The sequence below is a fragment of the Haliotis asinina genome, chromosome 11, assembly GCF_037392515.1.
Source record: "Haliotis asinina isolate JCU_RB_2024 chromosome 11, JCU_Hal_asi_v2, whole genome shotgun sequence".
In the NCBI taxonomy this organism is placed as follows: domain Eukaryota; kingdom Metazoa; phylum Mollusca; class Gastropoda; order Lepetellida; family Haliotidae; genus Haliotis; species Haliotis asinina.
Window position 1 is genome coordinate 19566715 of NC_090290.1, and position 18921 is coordinate 19585635.

Sequence of the window (18921 nt, forward strand, 5' to 3'; positions counted from 1 at the left end):
GACTGACCGAGACCTATAATATTATCTCAATGCAAAAGATTGGAACCTAAATCTCAAGGGGTGACATAACTTTAACTAAGATAAATATTTGGGCGATTGATCTTCAGTTGACGGACACATCGTCTATCCAAGGTTTGCTCAGGCTTTGTCAGGGCCCATCACAAAACAAATCAAAGATAAAAGAAAAACGAAAAAAACCCCCCAATTCCTGAATGAATACATTTGAAACATGGTTTGGAACAAGGAGCGCTTGATTTCACACTGTTTTTACAAGTTTTCAACAATATGCATGTATGGGAAATATGGCGTAACACTTTAGAAAATTTGAGAAGAATTTGAACAAAAGTTATCTCAATACAGGGAAACTGTTGACATTTCGTTTATTTCACTCTCACTTTAAACGAGCGTTTTTCTAACCAATTTGAAAACATGTTCTGTGTCAATATTGAGTGATGGCTGCAGCAGGCAAGGTGTACAATGCTCGCTCCCAAGGCACCGCTTCATGAAATAAATATGAATGAGTTCAATTCCCATTTTAAATTGTAAATAGTTTTGTAATCACAATGACTTTCAAAATGTGCCCAGCGGTTTTTCCCTTTGAACTGCATTTCGAACAAACAGAATTGGTTTTGGGCAGTTGCTATGGCTACAATCTAGATTTATGCACATACGTATGTATCTTTTGCATAAAGAAGGGTTCGGTAGCCTCGTGGTTAAAGCGTTCGTTCGTCACGCCAAAGACCCGGGTTGTGTCGAAAAAGGCAGCGTCTGACCACCCAATTCCGTTAATCGTTAATCTTCATGGATTAGTGAAGATCAGTTATTGCCCGGATGTTCACGGGTTATTAGTTATTTCAGTGTAAGTAAACTTAGTCTCAGTGTATTTCGTTACACTGAGTCTAACAAAACCTAGTAGAAGGTCGCGTCAGGTAACCTTTATGCGACCAATGACCGTCCAATCAAACGCTAGACGGTTAAATAGATTTAACCAATCAGACAACGGCTACTATTTAGGGATCTGAGGGACTTTCAAATATTCAGGTCACTGACACAGATCTCTCCACAAACAATGATCCGCATATAACATAGTTATTTGGTCTGTATTATATACGCTTTGGGGTTTCTGTTGACATTGTTACCATTTGCTAAAATTTCCGCAAGATAACATCCTTGAATATTGCCAAAAACACTATTTTCAGCGACTGTTTACTCACCGTTGTCATGGTAGAACGTACGCCGTGTGCATCACCCGGAAGCGTGCGTATGTTAAATAGCATTCGGAATCGTTCGGGTCCGACCCTTTTCGAGATAAAAAGTTCAAAAGGTATGTGCGAATGTGCACTTTCGGGATTTGGTAAGTTGGTGTTCCGATTGATCAGTCAAACGTTACCTGACACGACCTCCCATAAGGTTTTGTTAGACTCAGCAGAGGAGTGTAACGAAAAGCACTGAGGATAAGTTTATTTAGACTGTTAGTTATTTCTTATTACTTTTACGTAACGACGTGTCACAGGCATGGTATGGAAGGAAACCTCGGAGGAATGCAGGCCTTCGACAGTTTGTGCGATTGAGTGAGTATGGTTTTATGCCGCTTTTAGCAATTTTGCAGAAATATCACCGCGACAGACACCAGAAATGTTTCTCACACCAGCGTTCGAAATAATCACCGGCCTGGAGGCCCAGCGCCGGTTGTTATTGTATCACGACGACAGTTGCATTTTTTTTGCTAGCCCTTATAGCCTTCAGTATGTTTTCTGTCCGTTTTTCTTTCGACCGGAATCCTTACCCCTTTTTCTCTTTATTAACGTTCGTGAGTCATCAATGATCCATCTTGGTACGATAACTTACAGTTTCACTTCCTGGTATTCCAGCGCACAGGAATGCGCACAGGAACGCCAACAGCAGTCTTTAACAAATAAAAACGTCTCTCTGTGCCATGATTTTAAAACAAAAACAGTGTGAAACTGTGTACAGTGTGGTCTATGGTTTTCATTGGCTTGATTTGATCAAAATGGGCCTGCAGATTTAATTCAGGGCCTGTAGATTTTAAAACCGGCAGGCACAGGCAGGTCCTGATTAAAGCCAAATTAAAGTATTGCAAACACCCCTTCACACATTTACCACGAGACTATCCCACCCCCATCACTGTGATGAAACCCACGTAACTCGAAGGCGTGTGCTGACAAATAATATGGGATTCGAACTCACGTGTTACAAACACACTCAACTGACGGACACAGCAATATTCCTCCTACCCGGCAGTGGTCTGTAAATAATCGAATTTGAGTCAGACAAGAGCATCAACAGCATAAACATCGATCTAAGTAAATAGTTTACGATGTCATATGACAAGTCAGCAAGCATGGACACCCGATCCCGTTAGTCTCCTCTTACGACAAGCATATGTTGCTGGGGACCAATTCTAACTCGGATCTCTCCTGCATACACTGTGAGGCCTAATTTGACAAGTCGGAATAACGAGATTTTTCTGCGTGCTCAAATGTCGCAATTTCCCGTTTTCCACTTTTTACAAACACATATTATGAGCTTAACTCGGGAGAATGCAGAGACGGGGGAGTTTGACGAAGCCACGCCGACTCGTGATCTTGATTATGGCACTTTGGTACCGAAGATCCAGATCCGTTAGTTCAAGGATGCTTGAAAGACCACTGAAATATTTCATCTGTTTGGAATATAAATATTCAGGGTGATGCCTGCATTAATGTGAATCAAATTATCATTTTTAATCTGCTGCAAGCCTGTTCACTGTGTAGAAGTATCGTTGTCAGCTTGACCTCTGTAATTTACTTTCTGATCAATGATATGATCATATGAATTAGAGTCTTTTCTTTCTCTTTCAGACCCAGCAGAGTCCGGCGACTCTGGCCAATCCGTCATCCCACTGAGATTAAGTAAGCATGTGGTCTTGATCTCACACACGAGTATTCATTCTTACACATCATATAATATATATCTTCCAAACAAGTCCTCTGTGGCCCATTTGGGAAAGCAGGTGATTAAACTGGCACCATCTCGTGGCTTGCAGTATAACCAGCATTGGTTCGACCCTCTCACTCACTCACTCACTCACTCGCGCACGTTACATACTCTGCACACACGCTCTCTAAAGAGAGTGTCAAGTTTGAGTCAAACTATATATTTGACTGGGATGTCCGATGAATTCACAAATTACACTGTTTTTTTTCATCACAAACCTTCCATGGGACTCGACCCAGCCCCATGATCCAAGGGGCAGTTGGGTAGCTTAGTGGTTAAAACACCGAAGGCCCTGGTTCGATTCCCAACACAGTATGGTGTGTGAGGTCCATTATTTCTGTCCCCTGCCGTGTTATTGTTGGAATAACTAAATAAAAAAGTCACTCCCTCACCCAGTTGGTCTAAACCAAAGCTTGGTTACGTGACGTCACAATGCGCAGTGATGTGTTTAGCGGGACGTTGAACCGATTCTAACCATTTTGCATATAAAATCAACACGTTTTCAAAATCTTGTTTTAAGATATAACACTCAACCGGTTCTGGTGTATATATGGACCAAACAGACGTTGCAGCTCGTGTACGCAGTTGCCATTCAACGTACATACGTCCACGTAACTCAATTGAGGAAACATATCGTGGTAAACCTTTCATTCGTTGTCAGTAAAGTAATTTCCCAGAAGGCAACTTTCAAGATGGCTGCACTTTATCATTGGCAGAAACAAGGGTAAATTACGTGTCAAGGAAGGAAAGTTTCTGAATTTATAAAGGGGATTATTGGATTGGTGGCTTGGTAGGCTGACATTTTTTTTTCAAAGTGAATGATAGCGCCGCTTCATCACAGACGCACTTGAGGTCTTTTTCTCTCCCACCGAGATGCGTTATGGGATAGGAGTGTAAGGGAACAGCTTCGGTATCTACAGATATTCACAATAGTTTACTTCAGAATATCCAAAACTGAAACTGTCGTTTTGAACGCTTTAAGAAACGCATAAGAATAACAAGGTGGCGTTCTATCAGAAATATTCCTGTACGTTGAATCTTGAGAGTATTGTGCGTTCAATTATGCTCGGGATAAGTAATCAGATATAGAGGGGATCTGGAGTAGCCGAGTGGTATAGCGTCCGCTCGTCACGAGGAAGAACTGGGTTTGATTGTCCACTTTAGTACAGTATGTGAAGTCCATTTCTGGTGTCGCCCGCCGCGATAGTGCTGGAATATAGCTAAAAGCGACGTAAAACGTAAATCCCTAACTCACGATAATTGTATACCCGAATTTTATCTTCCCTTATGGGCTAAATGTAGACAAATTTGATTATTTTAAGCATAAACTCCCATGATACAAGTCAAAACTTGTATTACAAGACGCCAGACAAATCGATATTACCTGACATGGAAGTGTTTCGATTCATAGTTCGGGGGGAATATATAATGCAAATTCATTATCTTTTCTTTCAGTAAGCGGAATCGATGAATGATTTCATGTGTCAAAGGTCATGTGATTATTGGTGAAAACAGGAAAGCACTTCTGCGAACGTTGACAGAATCTCATCAAATCTGGTTTAGCAAGAATGATTAATCAGAAGAGAGTAGCAAGTCGCTTTGACCATTTGTCAAACAAGAGTGATCGAGCATAAAATGACTGCGACAAAAACGGTTTACTGAAGAATTGGCCTAAATATTGTTAACAAACACAGTCTAATATATTTTTTTATATTTCTTTAAAGGTTAAATACTGAGGTTAAGAGATGGCTATTTAATCTTTAAGAAAAAAGGGTTTTATCAAATTCTTTCATAGTTACAATGAAAAGAGGATATTGCCAAACAAATCGGTTCGACTTGTTCTGTCAGAGTGAGTGAGTTTTGGTTTACGCTGCATTTGGCAATATTCCAGCAATACCACGTCGGGGGACACCCAAAATGGGCTGCACGCATTGTACCCATGAGGGGAATAGAGCCCGGACCACTGGTGTGACGAACGAACGCTTTAACCACTTGGCTACCCCACTGTTCAGAGAAAAGGACTGAAAAAGAACTGTTCGAAGCAAATGTAACATACTTTTATAAACAAATACATTTGATAGAATCACTACTTCTAGAGCGTACTATTCAATCGGAACACACCAGACGCAAATGAATGAAACTACGTATACCTCGGACTGTTTGTGCCATGCTTTCTAAATCTATTTTGGAAGCATGGAGACGTGCAGTCTGCATGAACGTTAATTGAACAGACATACCTTAAGGTGTCTAATTGGTTTCACAAACGCACTGACCTTTTATATTCAGACACTTAAGCGAAATCTGACCGAGGAGTAACAGAAACAGATCCACGCTTCGCAGTGAAGTGGGTGAGGGAGAAGGGAGTTTGGTCACGCACGTGGAAGCTGAGTCGGTTAGGCGGCTGACCTTGTGTGCTGGCGATTTTTTGCCTGACTTTGAGGGTGCGGGGTCGAATCCCGGATGTGACTCAATCCAACAAAAGTACTAGAATTTGTACACCACTGAAAAAGTGTAATCACAAATAAAGCATGTGTTACCAGAATTTGGTCTGGCGCTGTAGGCAAGCGTAGGGGTGGGTGCGTGGGTTGGTGGGTTGGTGGGTTGGTGGGTTGGTGAGTGAATATTGTTTTACCCCGCTTTTAGAAATATTCCAGCAATATTACGGCGGAGACCACCAGATACGGGCTTCACACATATGGTGAATTGTCTTTGGCATAACGAGCGAATGTTCTGACCAATAGGCGAAACTCTGTTAATTATATTACGAGGCTGAGCTTCAAACGCTAGGCTACCCATTATCCAGTCCGCTCACCTCCGTCCTTGGATGTGTATATATCTTGTCAGTGTATAGGTGCAGCTATTATGTAAGTTGCCCTCGGTCCCTTGTGGAACTGAAGTGTAAATCTCATCAAAACTAATTCAATAACGAATGTATTAATTTTCTTTCGGAATAAAATAACAGCCTTTGTCATGATTATATACATTATGCAACAAGGTTTGGGGACATGTTGCAAGTGCCTCGATATGCATTATGTACTAATGCACTAAAATTAACATCTTTCAAGGCCATGTGACAGCTATAAGTTAGAGTTATCCCCCTTGGGACAAAACGTCAATTTAACGTACGAAAGTTCTCTTGAAAACTCATTAACAGAACACATCGCCGCTAATACACGTCATACGCGAGGGAATACGAGACTTGGTGTGGAAACGTGACATGATGTTGTTTTCAACACTTCCACCTTACCGCATGGCCATCAAATCTCGTCACATCTCGCGTGGGGAATGTGCGCTAAAATGTCAGGCATTCTCGTATCAGCTGAGACTGGTGTGAGATGTCTCACCTTCTGTCGGGATAGTTGTTTCGTGGCTGGCGGCTGGATATAGCTCTCTGTCCATTGTTCCCGTTACAATTAGCGTCGGAGCGGTAGGGTAGCCTAATGGTTAAGCCGTTTGCTCTGCAGGCCGAGGAGGCGTGTTCGATTCTCAGCATGGGTACAATGTGTGAAGCCCATTTCTAGTGTCCGCCGCCGTGATATTGCTAAAAAGGCGTGGAACTAAAAAGGCGAAGTCAGCCACCTCATGTTTTATGATATAGCTTATATTTTGTCAGTCTATATATTCATGACGGGAAAAGAGTGTATATACGAAGCACTGTATTATCATTTAAGATTAATATAGGAGATAATAAATTACTCGTCAATAAATGACCGCTCCAGAAATGTGCTGTTAATCCAGGTAGTTTTCTATTTGGAAAAAAGAGGATTAAATTCGAGATAATTAAACCGAGGAGAATGTTCCAGACTAACAAGGACTATACTGAGTAGATATGCATCCTCGTAGAGACGTATTCCTTGGTTCTATGACCTCCTCTTGTCTGTGTCTTGATCTCATTACGGCGTCTTCAAAGAAGGAAACACAACTTAGTGTCCATCCTGTCTGTTTTAAAACCTAATATATTAGAATCAGAAGTCCACGGTGTTGAACTTCAAAGGCGCTGAGGCCAATCGAGCTTACATCGTTACACTCATAGGTATTCCACGTTAGAATTGGTCCCCTGCAAATGATGATTCCGTTCCGAGACAACTTAATCGTTTGTCTGGTTCGGCGTCTCTGCTGATTGCTTATCGTCGTAGCCGACGTCGCAATACGATGTAGTTCGACTGTGGCGTTCAACAACGTTTCGTCACGTTTTGTATTATTTAGCTGCACCAGGTTCTCATGTGAGGAGTTGATCGGTGTTCACGATGTCAACCATGGGTTTATCTTTGTCATTAGCAGGTCGTCGTGGCATACCGAGACTGTAGCTGAACATGAAACAAACAGACATAAGTATTGTAAATCGGATATCCTGATATAGCGGGGATATTGCTCACTCACTCATTCAACCACCTTCACTCACTCACCTTCAACCAATCACTGACACATGTCCCAGTTTTGCTTTACATGTAGTGGGACTCTCCCCACCTCACACACACACACACACACACACTATGGCCACCCACACCGATCCAATCATACTTACTCACTCAACATCACTCACCCACCCAGCCATGTCAATGTCGGACTATTGCTGATGACACCAAGATGGGTTTCGTTACCTGAATGAACGTTAAAACAACCAAGAAATTCGCCTTGTATGTAGGTTATCGCTTAAAATTGCCTTAGATACCACTTTGGGGTCACAATCCGGTCAGCTCTCTGAAATGTTAGTGTGAGAGGTTTACCGATGGCTTCTGACTGTGAACATCCGGTCTGTTTTGCCGAACATCTCGGCATGTCTCACACTGCCGGTAATTGTGTTCGCCTTGTATCGACATGTGTCATTTTCTTGGCGACTGAACTCACTCGGAAATGTTTCTTGTGTCTTGTGCGATCCCAGTCAATGAGACGCCACTTAAACTGAAGTTGCGTTTGTTCGCGTGTCAGTAGTTGTTTTTTTAAAAAAAAAAAACCAAAAAAAAAAAAAAACAGCTCTTATCAGCTCGGAACATTCTGGAAATAATCCAGGGTCATCCCGCAGCTGTCATTCAGGCCCCATTTGGGAAGATTTACCGTCTTTCGTTACCACTCGAATCATTCGTCACCACTCGTCCCTTTCCGTAACCTACAAGAAGATCGCATTAGATCGTATTCGCGATCCACTCGTGTTATTCCGGAAAAAGCCGGAATGTACTCATGTGTTTTGGGCTTGCGGAGAGGGAGAGTGGTAACGAAGGACAAGCCGAATACTGATCTTTTTGGAAGGTTACAGAAAGGGGCGAGCTGTGACGAGTGCCATATTGGGATGAAAGTGATTCGATACAATAATTTAAGCTAAAGATTCACACAAAGTGAGTGAGCGTGGCTTCACGTTTGCTTTTAGCAATATTCCAGCAATAGCAGGGCGGAGGACACCAGAAACGGGATTCGGACATTGTACCCATATTTGGAATCGAACTCGGGTCTTTCAGCGTGACGAGCGAACGCTTTAAGCACAAGGCTACTCCAACGTCCGGTTCACACAGAAGAGTGAATGAGTTTAGTTTTACGCCGCTCTTCGCAATATTCCAGCAATATCACAGCGGTCACTCAGATAATGAGCCATATAACACTTATCAGTGATGTCATTGTACGGCGCTTTGAACAGTATATCAGGACGGGAGCGTGCTAGCATCATGCCACGACAATCATGTTAGACGATATTGTAAATTGCTGCTCCTTGGAAGAGTGCGTCACACATGCTCCGTTATTGGACATAAATCTCAAAGCGATCAGGTATTTTTTTCTGTAATGTTCTCAGAACACAGACCAACGCACAGGATCATCGATTTGCTTCCAACCCACCTGTATCTCAGTGATGCTCTACTGTTATTCGTATTGACGAATCAACCCAGTAATAAGGATTGGCGATGCGTTTATTTGACATGTAAACGGGCATGCCGAGACTAACGATAAATCAATGTCTATCTGCATGAAAGATATTTAAAAGTAATTTGAAATAGGATTCGATGGAGGTAACAACCAGTCCGTGATGAAACCGTTCGGTATGATGTCTGTTCCACCGACCGACTCGAAACCTTACACGGCGAAGCAACCAGCCTTATGTTTTATGCAAACTGGTCTCACTTCAGCATGTTTAATGCCAAATGATGAGTGAGGAGTATTTAGCAGCTGTCTACGTGATCAATCTTGAACCGACAGTTGACAGCTATTCAAAGACTGGTTTAAAAGTCGGGGATTCATCTACATGGTCATTATGCAGAGTTGTCGATACGTCACTGGTTAACGTATGCCGCGTTTCTTTATTCCCCTGAATGAGGTCGATGTGTAGTGGTGTTCCGTTGGGTTCGGGGTCGTTATTCTGGACATCAGCGTTCCACACAAGCACAGTTACACGCGCAAGCACGCACACACCAACGCCACCACTTCCCTTACCAACGCCATCATCACACTTCATTTAGAAATGTAATCAATAGTTATTAATGTGTATATGTCTTCATGTCAAGACCCTGTGCCAGGTTTTGCCGTGGGACCGCTCACTCTCCTCCCCCCTCGCCCTCACGCCCCCCCCCTCTCCAAACACGACCACTACTACCACCGCACACCCATCCCATCCAATCCCTGTCCGTCCTTCCTCATCCTTTGAGCGGTCTGTTGTGATGAAACATTGGTCTGAACACGCTCTAGTCCCTTTTCAGCTGACTCGTGAAGATCCGGGTTACAATTCGTCTTCAGCTACCCACGCATGTCGTAAGAGACGACTCCCTCCCTCACTCACTTACTCATATGATTTGTTGCTCAGACAATGGCAAAAACATCCCTTAGCATGACAGGATCATGTTAGCATTAATATCATTATACCTGAATTGTAGCGTTAATATCGTCATAGTCAGTCATTTCTCACTTAAAGGGACCTCCCGATGTCGTCTGTAGGTCACGCCGTGCTTAATAACTATATTTCTGTTTTCAGAGCTTGTGATCTTGTACGTCTTCTTCGGTATTGTCATTCTCGCTCTGCTCATCGCTCTAGTGTTCGTCATTGTCAGGTGAGTCCCTTAAAATGTTTCGTCGTTGTCAGGAGTGTCTCTTAAAAATGATTCACATCCATTTCCACCGAGAAACGCTTTCCTTCTAACGGGTACCCATGGATACACCAACACCGATCAATGTGTTTGGCAATTCCCTGGCATGGAAGGTGAAATTAGTTCATGTGTCTGGATTAACACATTGCTCATGCTGTTGATCACTGGGTAATCTGGTCCAGAATATTTACCGAACACCGACACATCGCCGGACCATGTCTATGTGCTTGTTAAAACAAACATTCATAGCTAAAATTAAACCACTGAGAGTAAAGTCATACTTTTAACAAAATCTGACCTTTTGGTCTGGATAATCGCAAGTCCCTATGCAAAATAGCGTCCCTTGGACTTGTCAGAATCCTATGGCGTTAACTACATTTATACCAAACTGACGACTACAATGAACAGATTTTTTAGCCCAGGTAACTTGCTTAGTTTTAGTCAGAATGAGTGAGTGAGTTTACGTCGGTTTTAGCGGTAATCCAACAATATCACGACGGGGATACAGGAAATGGGTTTCACACGTTGTACCCATATGGGGAATCGAACCATGATCTTTGACATCACGAACTAGCTGCCCTTAGCCGCAGTGCGTATAACAAACTTCTGGTGTAACGAAGTTAAGGAGTGGTTCTTTAGAGGTTGTGATAACCGAAATATACTGCATCTCCGTTTATCGTGAGTGAATTTAGTTTTACACCGCTCTTAGAAATATTCAAACAATATCAGGACACAGAACAGCAAAAATGGACTTCACACGTGGTGCCCATGTGGGCATCGAACCCCTTCCTTCAACGAGCGAACGCTTTAACCACTGGGCTACCACACCTCCGTCCATTTATTGTAAAAGAAAGGAGGTATGACATAGATCTAATTGTTGAAGACGGAGTTGAACAAAAACCTCACTCTATCTTCTGAAAACAAAACAAGATACAAACGTTCTGCCTGACTCAGCAGACAAAAAAGTAATAAAACACGACCCAAAGATATATTTCTGATGGCCGTCTTACTGTAAGCATATCCAAGCCATACAGAGACAAGTAATGGCCACCGCGCTGTTTTCCCCCCAACTCGACTCTATAATTGCCGGGGTCCCATGTGGTTAGCTATTCCAAAGAGGACTTGCCTCCATCTCAAGCCCGTCTCCATTCCTTGCCATGCCATCTATATCATCATCATCAGCTTCATCTAGAGACCTACTATTGTAAATTACATTACCTCAGTGTCCCAGCTCCAGCTGGCCTCCAACATAGCCCTTCACCACGAGTGACCAATGCTTCTTGTAGCAAGAATAATATGGTCGTCTCAGACATATCAGAATTGTGATTTAAACATAGATCTTAACCTTATCCACCGCCAGGGCATATGCGTTAGGCTGCTGTCCCTTGAGGGTGTATACTCATAACCTTTGCCATTAAGACAGCTTTGACGTGACTGGTCATTTGGCAAGGAGACGCACACTCTGCACTGTGAGACGGTGCGTCTCAAGAGGCAGCAGTTCTTGCTGCATAGACATCTGTGTGACAGTTCTTATGATTAGCTGAGATCTTGAGGATCGCACTTCACACAGACTGATCATGAGGTTGTATGGGATGTTTAGTATTATGATGCAATTCATCCACTGATCGATTGGAGATAAGGATCGCCGTGGTCAAGTATCTTCTCGGTGAAGGTTTCATTCTATAGGATACTGAGTGACTGAGTTTCGTTTTACTCCGCTTTTAGCAATATTCCAGCAATATCACGGCGGAGAAACCGGAGATGGGCTTCCCACATTGTACCCATGTAGAAAATCGAACCCCGTCTTCGGAGTGACGCTTTAACCACTGCACTACCCCAGCGCCCAGCAGCAGGGATACCTGTTCTGCTAGACAATCTAACAACTGTACATGTATTTCACAGGGCAGATCTAACCATGTTCTTACGACAAGCACGTGTTGCTAAAAACTAATTTTAATCCGTCTCGGAGTACCTTCAGAGACGATATTATCTTCAGATCAGTTCACACAAAATTCAGTGCGCAAGTGAATGAATGAAGTGAGACAGGGATTCACAGTTATCAGGGATGTGTGTTGTAACGCCAAAGGTAAAGCTGTTCTTACACAAAATATGTCCCTGTTCTTATCTCAGTTGATGGGTACCCGGTAGACTGAGATGGTAGTCACATTTAACACATGGGCAACCTGGGTTATATAGTTGTGAGTGCGTGGATATGGTTCCACGTCTCTTTTAGCAGTATCACGACAGGGAAAACCAGAAATGTTCTTCACACACTGCACCCACGTAGAGAATCAAAGTCGGGCCTTCAGTGTGACGAGAGAGCACTTTAACCATTAGGCTATCCCGGTAGTAGTAGTAGTAGTAGTAGTAGTAGTGGTGGTAGTAATAGAAGTAGTAGTAGTTGTTGCTGTTGTAGTATACGTAGAATGCAGCTAGTTGCGGTTCTTAAGAAATCACCCTCTCAGAGAAACTAATATTTGTAAGAATATTGTGAGGCATGAATATTATTGGGCACAATAATGATACATTTTATATAATGTCCATGAAAATTTATGACCTCCTTAAGCTTGTCTACTAAGGGATACTGACCTATATTGTATAACCTTCTTTTCCATATGTATGCATTATATGTATACACAATTTTCATATTATCTTTCAGTTATCGTGGGATAGCCCAGAAAGGTCAGTACAAGGTTGAATCCAGCGAAAAGATAGCCTTGTGGAAAAACGATGACACGGCACAAATCGAAGGTGTACGACACAACAGTATTGCCGAAAACTCGAACCCCTCAGAAGTCACGGAAATCCATACTCCAGGCTCTCAAACTGACGAGGGCAAACACACTGTGGCCACCGTCCACAACTTGTCCACAACGGACGGCCAGAAACGAACCAGCGGACGCTTCTCCAGCTTCAGGGACTCCACAGGCGACGACTTTAACGACGGGTACAACCAATATGCCTCTTACACAAGTCTAGCAAGCGACGACATTCCGATTCGCTCGAACAGAGCTTCCAACGAGAAGGCGAAAAAAGGGAGCGAAAACGCACCGGAGGAACAACCACTAGTTTTACAGAACGGGACTCTGTCTGTTCCCAATGGCGTGGAACATTATACTATCAATGATGATGATTATGCAATTGTGCGAAAACCTAAGAAACCTGCAAATAATGTAAAAGAAACAAATGTGGATGACATTGATCCCACATACGACAATTTGTTCGACGAAGATCTCGTAGGATTCAAACCAACGTCAGGGCCTTATGATAAAAATCGGGATTCGGGAATGGAGTTCAATATCCGTTTTTCTGCCCTAAATGGGTGGAGTGACGATTTGTGAAACCGACTGCGTGATTCGTGTGGATTACAAATATGACGACGGACAGGACCAGTCCTGTTGGATCTGCCAGGATTCTGTTTTACGTCGTGAAGATATGATGGTAGTCTGTTTGCATGTACACAATAATGGCATAATGCGAGGTTGTGTGAGACGGAATGTTGCAAGATACACATTTTTACCCGTGTGCCTCATCTGAGTATTTAGTCAACTCCCAGAACCTGATAAAGTCCACGAAACATCGTTAGAACGATGTTCCCGACACCCATCTTATTAACCTACTTATACATACGCAGGAGTCAGTGAGTATAGTTTTATGGCGCTTTAAGTAACATTCCAGCATAACCGCGGGGGAGATATCAGAGGCCAAGAGTGACTGGGTGGTTTACACTGCATGTAGAGTGTTTCAGTAACAGCACGTCGGGGGACACCGGAAATGGGCTTTACATATTTTACCCACATGGGAATCGAACAAGGGTCTTCTGCGTGACGAGCGAAGGCTTTAACCACTGATGGGTACATGATGTTTCCTACATGATATGTTTTATGCAATATGTAAATATTTGTTTATCAATAAGTGGCATAATCGTAACTTCACTGACAGCTTGAGTTTGACATTGTGATTACGAAATTTTGGTCCCGTTCAATTTGAAAACACGAAACTCACTGTTGTCATGTAAACAAAACTGTATCGTATTGCAATCATTAACAGATGTTAATCTCAAATTGGTCTGTGACAAGTTTACTTCATGTGCACGGGTTTTCGTCAAGCTTCCGCGTCCCTTGCTTTTTTCACTTGTGCACGAGGTCTAGTCAAGCTTCCGGGGACCTGGCCTATTTCACGTGCGGCACGAGGTTTAGCCAAGCTTCCGCATACATGGCTTGTACCATATGCTACACGAGGTTTAGCTAAGCTTCCGGATACAAATTTCTCGTATCACGTGCTGCACGGGATTTTGCCAAGATCGCACACGTTTTATATCACACGATACACGGATTTACTCAGACTGCATTTCTGTGCGCTTCGCTGTAAGATCATATCACGCAGTGCGTGAAGAACGGGATTGAGTGCCATACGAATTGTGCTGTTTTCGAGACATAAAATAAGCGCAGGCTCATCGCTTATTATATACTATTACTTATATTCATTATTTCAGCAAATGGGTGATGTGGTAGCACAGTGGTTGAAGCGTTCGTTCGATTCCTCACATGGGCACAGTGTGAAATCCTCCCCTGGTATCCCCCAGCGAGATATTGCTTGAATATGGTCAAACTCATTCACTCTCTATTTCAGAAGAAAAACTGCCATAATAACACCATAATATGTAGCAGCGCCTATTCATTTGCCTTTTTCACTCACTGCAACTGCCAACCGGAATACTTCGGAGTGCGGCATAAAACTAAACTCACTGATTACAAATCCATCACAACAGAGAGATAACATAATATTATTTACATGGCGCTTTTGGAACACATAAAGTAAAAGCTGTTTTTAAAAAAAAAAAAACAAAAAACCCAAAAACAACATATTTGTCGAATCGTGGTGGGACACTAACTGTGAAAATGTCATAAAATCCTGTACGCTGGGTTTGCGGGTGAACACTGATATAAGCGAAACTTTGTTATTCCAGGTCTTCTGTATTCCAGGGCCCCGTTTCACAAAGTGATCGTAGCTCTACGACTGTCTGATTAAGTCCATTTTAAAGTATGGGAGTTGTGGTCGCTTTGTTTAACAGTGCCCAGACTATAACGCTACCGTTGTGAAAATGTTAACGGACCGACCTTTCTATTTTCAGTGAGGTGGTGATGTCTCACAATATCATTCACCCCCAAAATGGTCAACAAAACATATTTTCCTCATGTTAATCAGCTGCTGATGATGGGCGTATACTGAAAGAAATGTGTGAGAGAGCTGATTTGTCGTCTCCTTTAACGGGACTATTTTTTTGTTTTTCGCGAACAAACCCATCCTCACCCCTTAGTATGTGAAATGGTGCGTTCTCAACACATTTGGAACAAAACTCTTGCCAGCATATATGCTAGATGGTGCAACACTTGAATATTCCCCACACCAGTATTTTCATGAATATTTGTATCTAGTCATATTGATATCACTGTAAATATGAGTCATGTTCATGTCTCAACGACAACATCTCACCTTAGTGGAACCACGCGAAATGTTGCTGAATTACAAATGCGCAGTGTTGTCATACGCCGAGGAAATAATATTTTAACAAAATCGTTGTTGTAACACGGCGTTTCAGCACATTTGGTTTGATTTCAGAGTGGAAAAAGCTGATATTATCATCGGATTCTGTCACGACAAAGGGAGGTAATCCCGCTTAGCAAACTGCGGAACCACCTGTGCTGTACAGTTTCACGTCAAGATCCATGTTACAATTTACCAGTAACGCCATTTTTGATGACCACCCTGAGCGATATCGCTGGAATATTACTAAAAGCGGCGTAAAATATACTCAGTCGGTCATCGGTAAGCACGCTTGATCTGTTTGAAATCTTTTATCGCTGCCCCTGGAGGGGCGGTGAGGTAAACGAGCGGTTAAAGTGTCACGTCAAAGAACCGGGTTCGATTCCAAACTTTGGTCCCTCCCCCGAGGCAGTGATATTGCTGGAACATTGCTTAAAGGTCACATGCAACGTAAAAAACAACTTTGCAGATTCTGGTACCTTTCGGTATGCACTTACCGAAACAAATCATAAAAAATGCCAATTCAACCTATAAAAATGAAAAAAAAACGCGATGAAAAAAAAGCCCGCGAAATCGGAGTTCAAACGTTTCACTAAATTCCCCCCAGCGCTGGGGGGAAAACTGGTTTCAGCTGCTGTGCTGCGCTGCGTCCATAACACATGCGCAGTGAATAGGTTCGCGGAGCATGAAACACTATGCATGCCCAGCGTCTGAGGTCGTGAGCAGTAGTCTAATCTTGGTTGTGTACACAAACAAGTAAATAATCTACTCGTTACGTAAAACAACTTGTTGATTGTGGTAAGCAGTCGCTGTCACAGAGAAAGATCAGTGTCTGGTTTATTCACACCTATATGTCTGTCTGCCTGTCTGCTAAAGACAACATGCAATACACTGCTTCAATCATTGACCACGTGCAATTTAAACTTAACACCTATCAGACTATACGACATAAAGAAAATAAGTTGATTTATGACTCGTGCACCCGGGTTCCGTGTTTGCCACATTATGTAATTAGGCACGTGTGATACACATGACATGTTTTTATGTCTGTGGGTTGCAAACAAACTACATTCATTGTTTTCGGATGACTGGATCTGACGGAAACTGGTGCAAACTTTGTCAGTTTCAAGTCCTGCTTTTTCCTTCGACGAATGACAGATTCCGGCAACGCAGTAGTTTACCATCTCTACTGACATGATTTTTTATTGGATCGAGCGCAAATTCAGAGAACATGTATTTTCCAAACCCAACATCTCTATATACATTCTTCATAGATAACGACTTCTTTTCGTGTATATGATTTTGTTTGACAACAGTATATGAATCCATACTGAAACGAGGCATCAAGTACACAAAAAGAAATTGTTATTCATAAAGAATCTTACTTTCTTGTGACTGGCTATACTTCTAAAATGCCCATCAAACATATCATCTTTCTGTACACACAATGAACCCTCAGCATATCAGCAAATGAACCAGCCAGTCGGAAGCCGTCGTTACACTTGAATGCATATCCACCCGCTATGACTGGGTTCGGTCTCCCGAGGGCTTCGTTTCGGGAGAAGTAAGCCCAAGTACAAAATATTGCACTTTTGAACCGCGATTGTACGCTTAAAATTGTGTTTATTTGTTTTTTTAAAAGCAGCAATGTATATTATATGTCATGAATAAGTGATAAATATGTTTTAATTATGTTTGGTTTTTTGGTTGCATGTGACCTTTAAAGAGGTATACAATTATATTTACTCACTACTCATGATGTGAGCAACTGGATTTCAAGCTCGAAAGATCGTGTGAGCGAGTGGGTTAAGTTCACGCCGCTTTTAGCAATATTCCAGCATTATTCCACAGCTGAGGACACCAGAAATGGGCTTATACACGTTGTGCCCATGTGGGGAATCGTGGCCCAAGTAGAGCCTTCGATGTGACTAGCCAACTCTTTAACCTCTAGACTACCCCCTCGCCCCAAGATTGAATACTGCGTTTGGCTTTCAGCAACAAATAAACAAGGCCATTGGCGCAGTTTTCTCAAGCCAGACTGATTAACTGAACGTTTTTAGTGACGATGTGTCTTAAATACTGCTGATATGAATTTAAACTTGAAATCACTCATCCACTGTAAACACTGCGCCAGTGATGGCATTCAGTCTAAATATAGGTGGTAATCTCTGCCTCTTCAAATACGTTCACATAAACCCATCATCACAAAATGAGATGATGCAAAACACTCCATGTCTCGTGTTCATAAGTGCGAGGCTGTTTGAAACTGAATGCTGTCGGCTCGAATCAATAACACATTTAAACATTTGTCCATCAGACACAAATTCGAGATTCTTAAGTGCTTTCGTTTACAGGAGCAATTTGAAATTCTGACGATCTACGATTGAAAATCGAGTGTAAGACAGGCTTGCAGGTATAAAGAGAATGGTAAACATCTGTAAATATCACCTCGAACATGCATGTGATGGGCATTTGCAAGGGTAGTAACGAAAACGATTAGGATTGAGATTGAGTTATGACTTTTCCACAGAATGTAAGTCTTATAAAGTTTTTCGATGATATCCCAAAACGATCAGGCTGATAAATAAAACATCAAGCTTGAATGAGATGTTTGCAGTAGGTTGTTGAATTATTTTAGTTTCATTGTGTATGTGCATATCTACAATCGTCAATAGTCTGGTTTGATTTTATATCCGAACGATATATGTGAAATGAGACACAATAGAGGACAGAGAGTGTGGGTGAGTAATGTTTTACGCCGTTTTTAGTGATATTCCAGCAATATCACGTTGTGGGGCACCACAAGTGGGCTTCACACAATGTTCCCATGTGGGGAATCGAGCTAGGGCCTTCGATGCTATGAGCGCTCTCTTATCCTCTAGGTTACCCCACCGCTACGATTGCAAGTGGGTGAGTTTAGTTTTACGCCGCACTCAGCAATATTCCAGCTACATGGCGACGGTCTGTAAATAATCGAGCCTGGACCAGACAATCCAGTTATGAACAGCAGGGGCAACTATCTGCGCAACCAAATCAGCGAGCCTGACCACCCGGTCTCCTTAGTCGCCTCTTACGACAATCATGGCAAGCAGGGGTTGCTGAAGGCCTATTCTACCCCGGGACCTTCGCGGGTCAGGAAGCTATAAGATCAGTTTGATGAGTCAACAAGACTTAAACATGTATTGTGGGTGGGGGTGGTCGAGTTTAAGCCTTTGCTCGTCAATCCGCAGACCGGGTTCGATTCCTGACACGAATAAAATGTGCGAAGTCCATTTCTGGTGTTCCCGGTGGTGATATTGCTGAAATATTGCTG

General features: G+C 42.6%; 1 protein-coding gene across 1 annotated transcript in view; it reads left to right on the top strand.

Moving 5' to 3' along the window:
• Positions 1-14913, top strand: part of LOC137256103 (uncharacterized) — a 129835-nt gene extending 114922 nt beyond the window's left edge. Inside the window, exons 7-9 of the mRNA XM_067793801.1 lie at positions 2862-2912; positions 9950-10025; positions 12721-14913. Coding sequence (XP_067649902.1) covers positions 2862-2912; positions 9950-10025; positions 12721-13402 — 809 coding nt within the window. The 3' untranslated portion in view covers positions 13403-14913. The remainder of the gene's footprint in view (positions 1-2861; positions 2913-9949; positions 10026-12720) is intronic.
• Positions 14914-18921: the final 4008 nt, after the last annotated feature.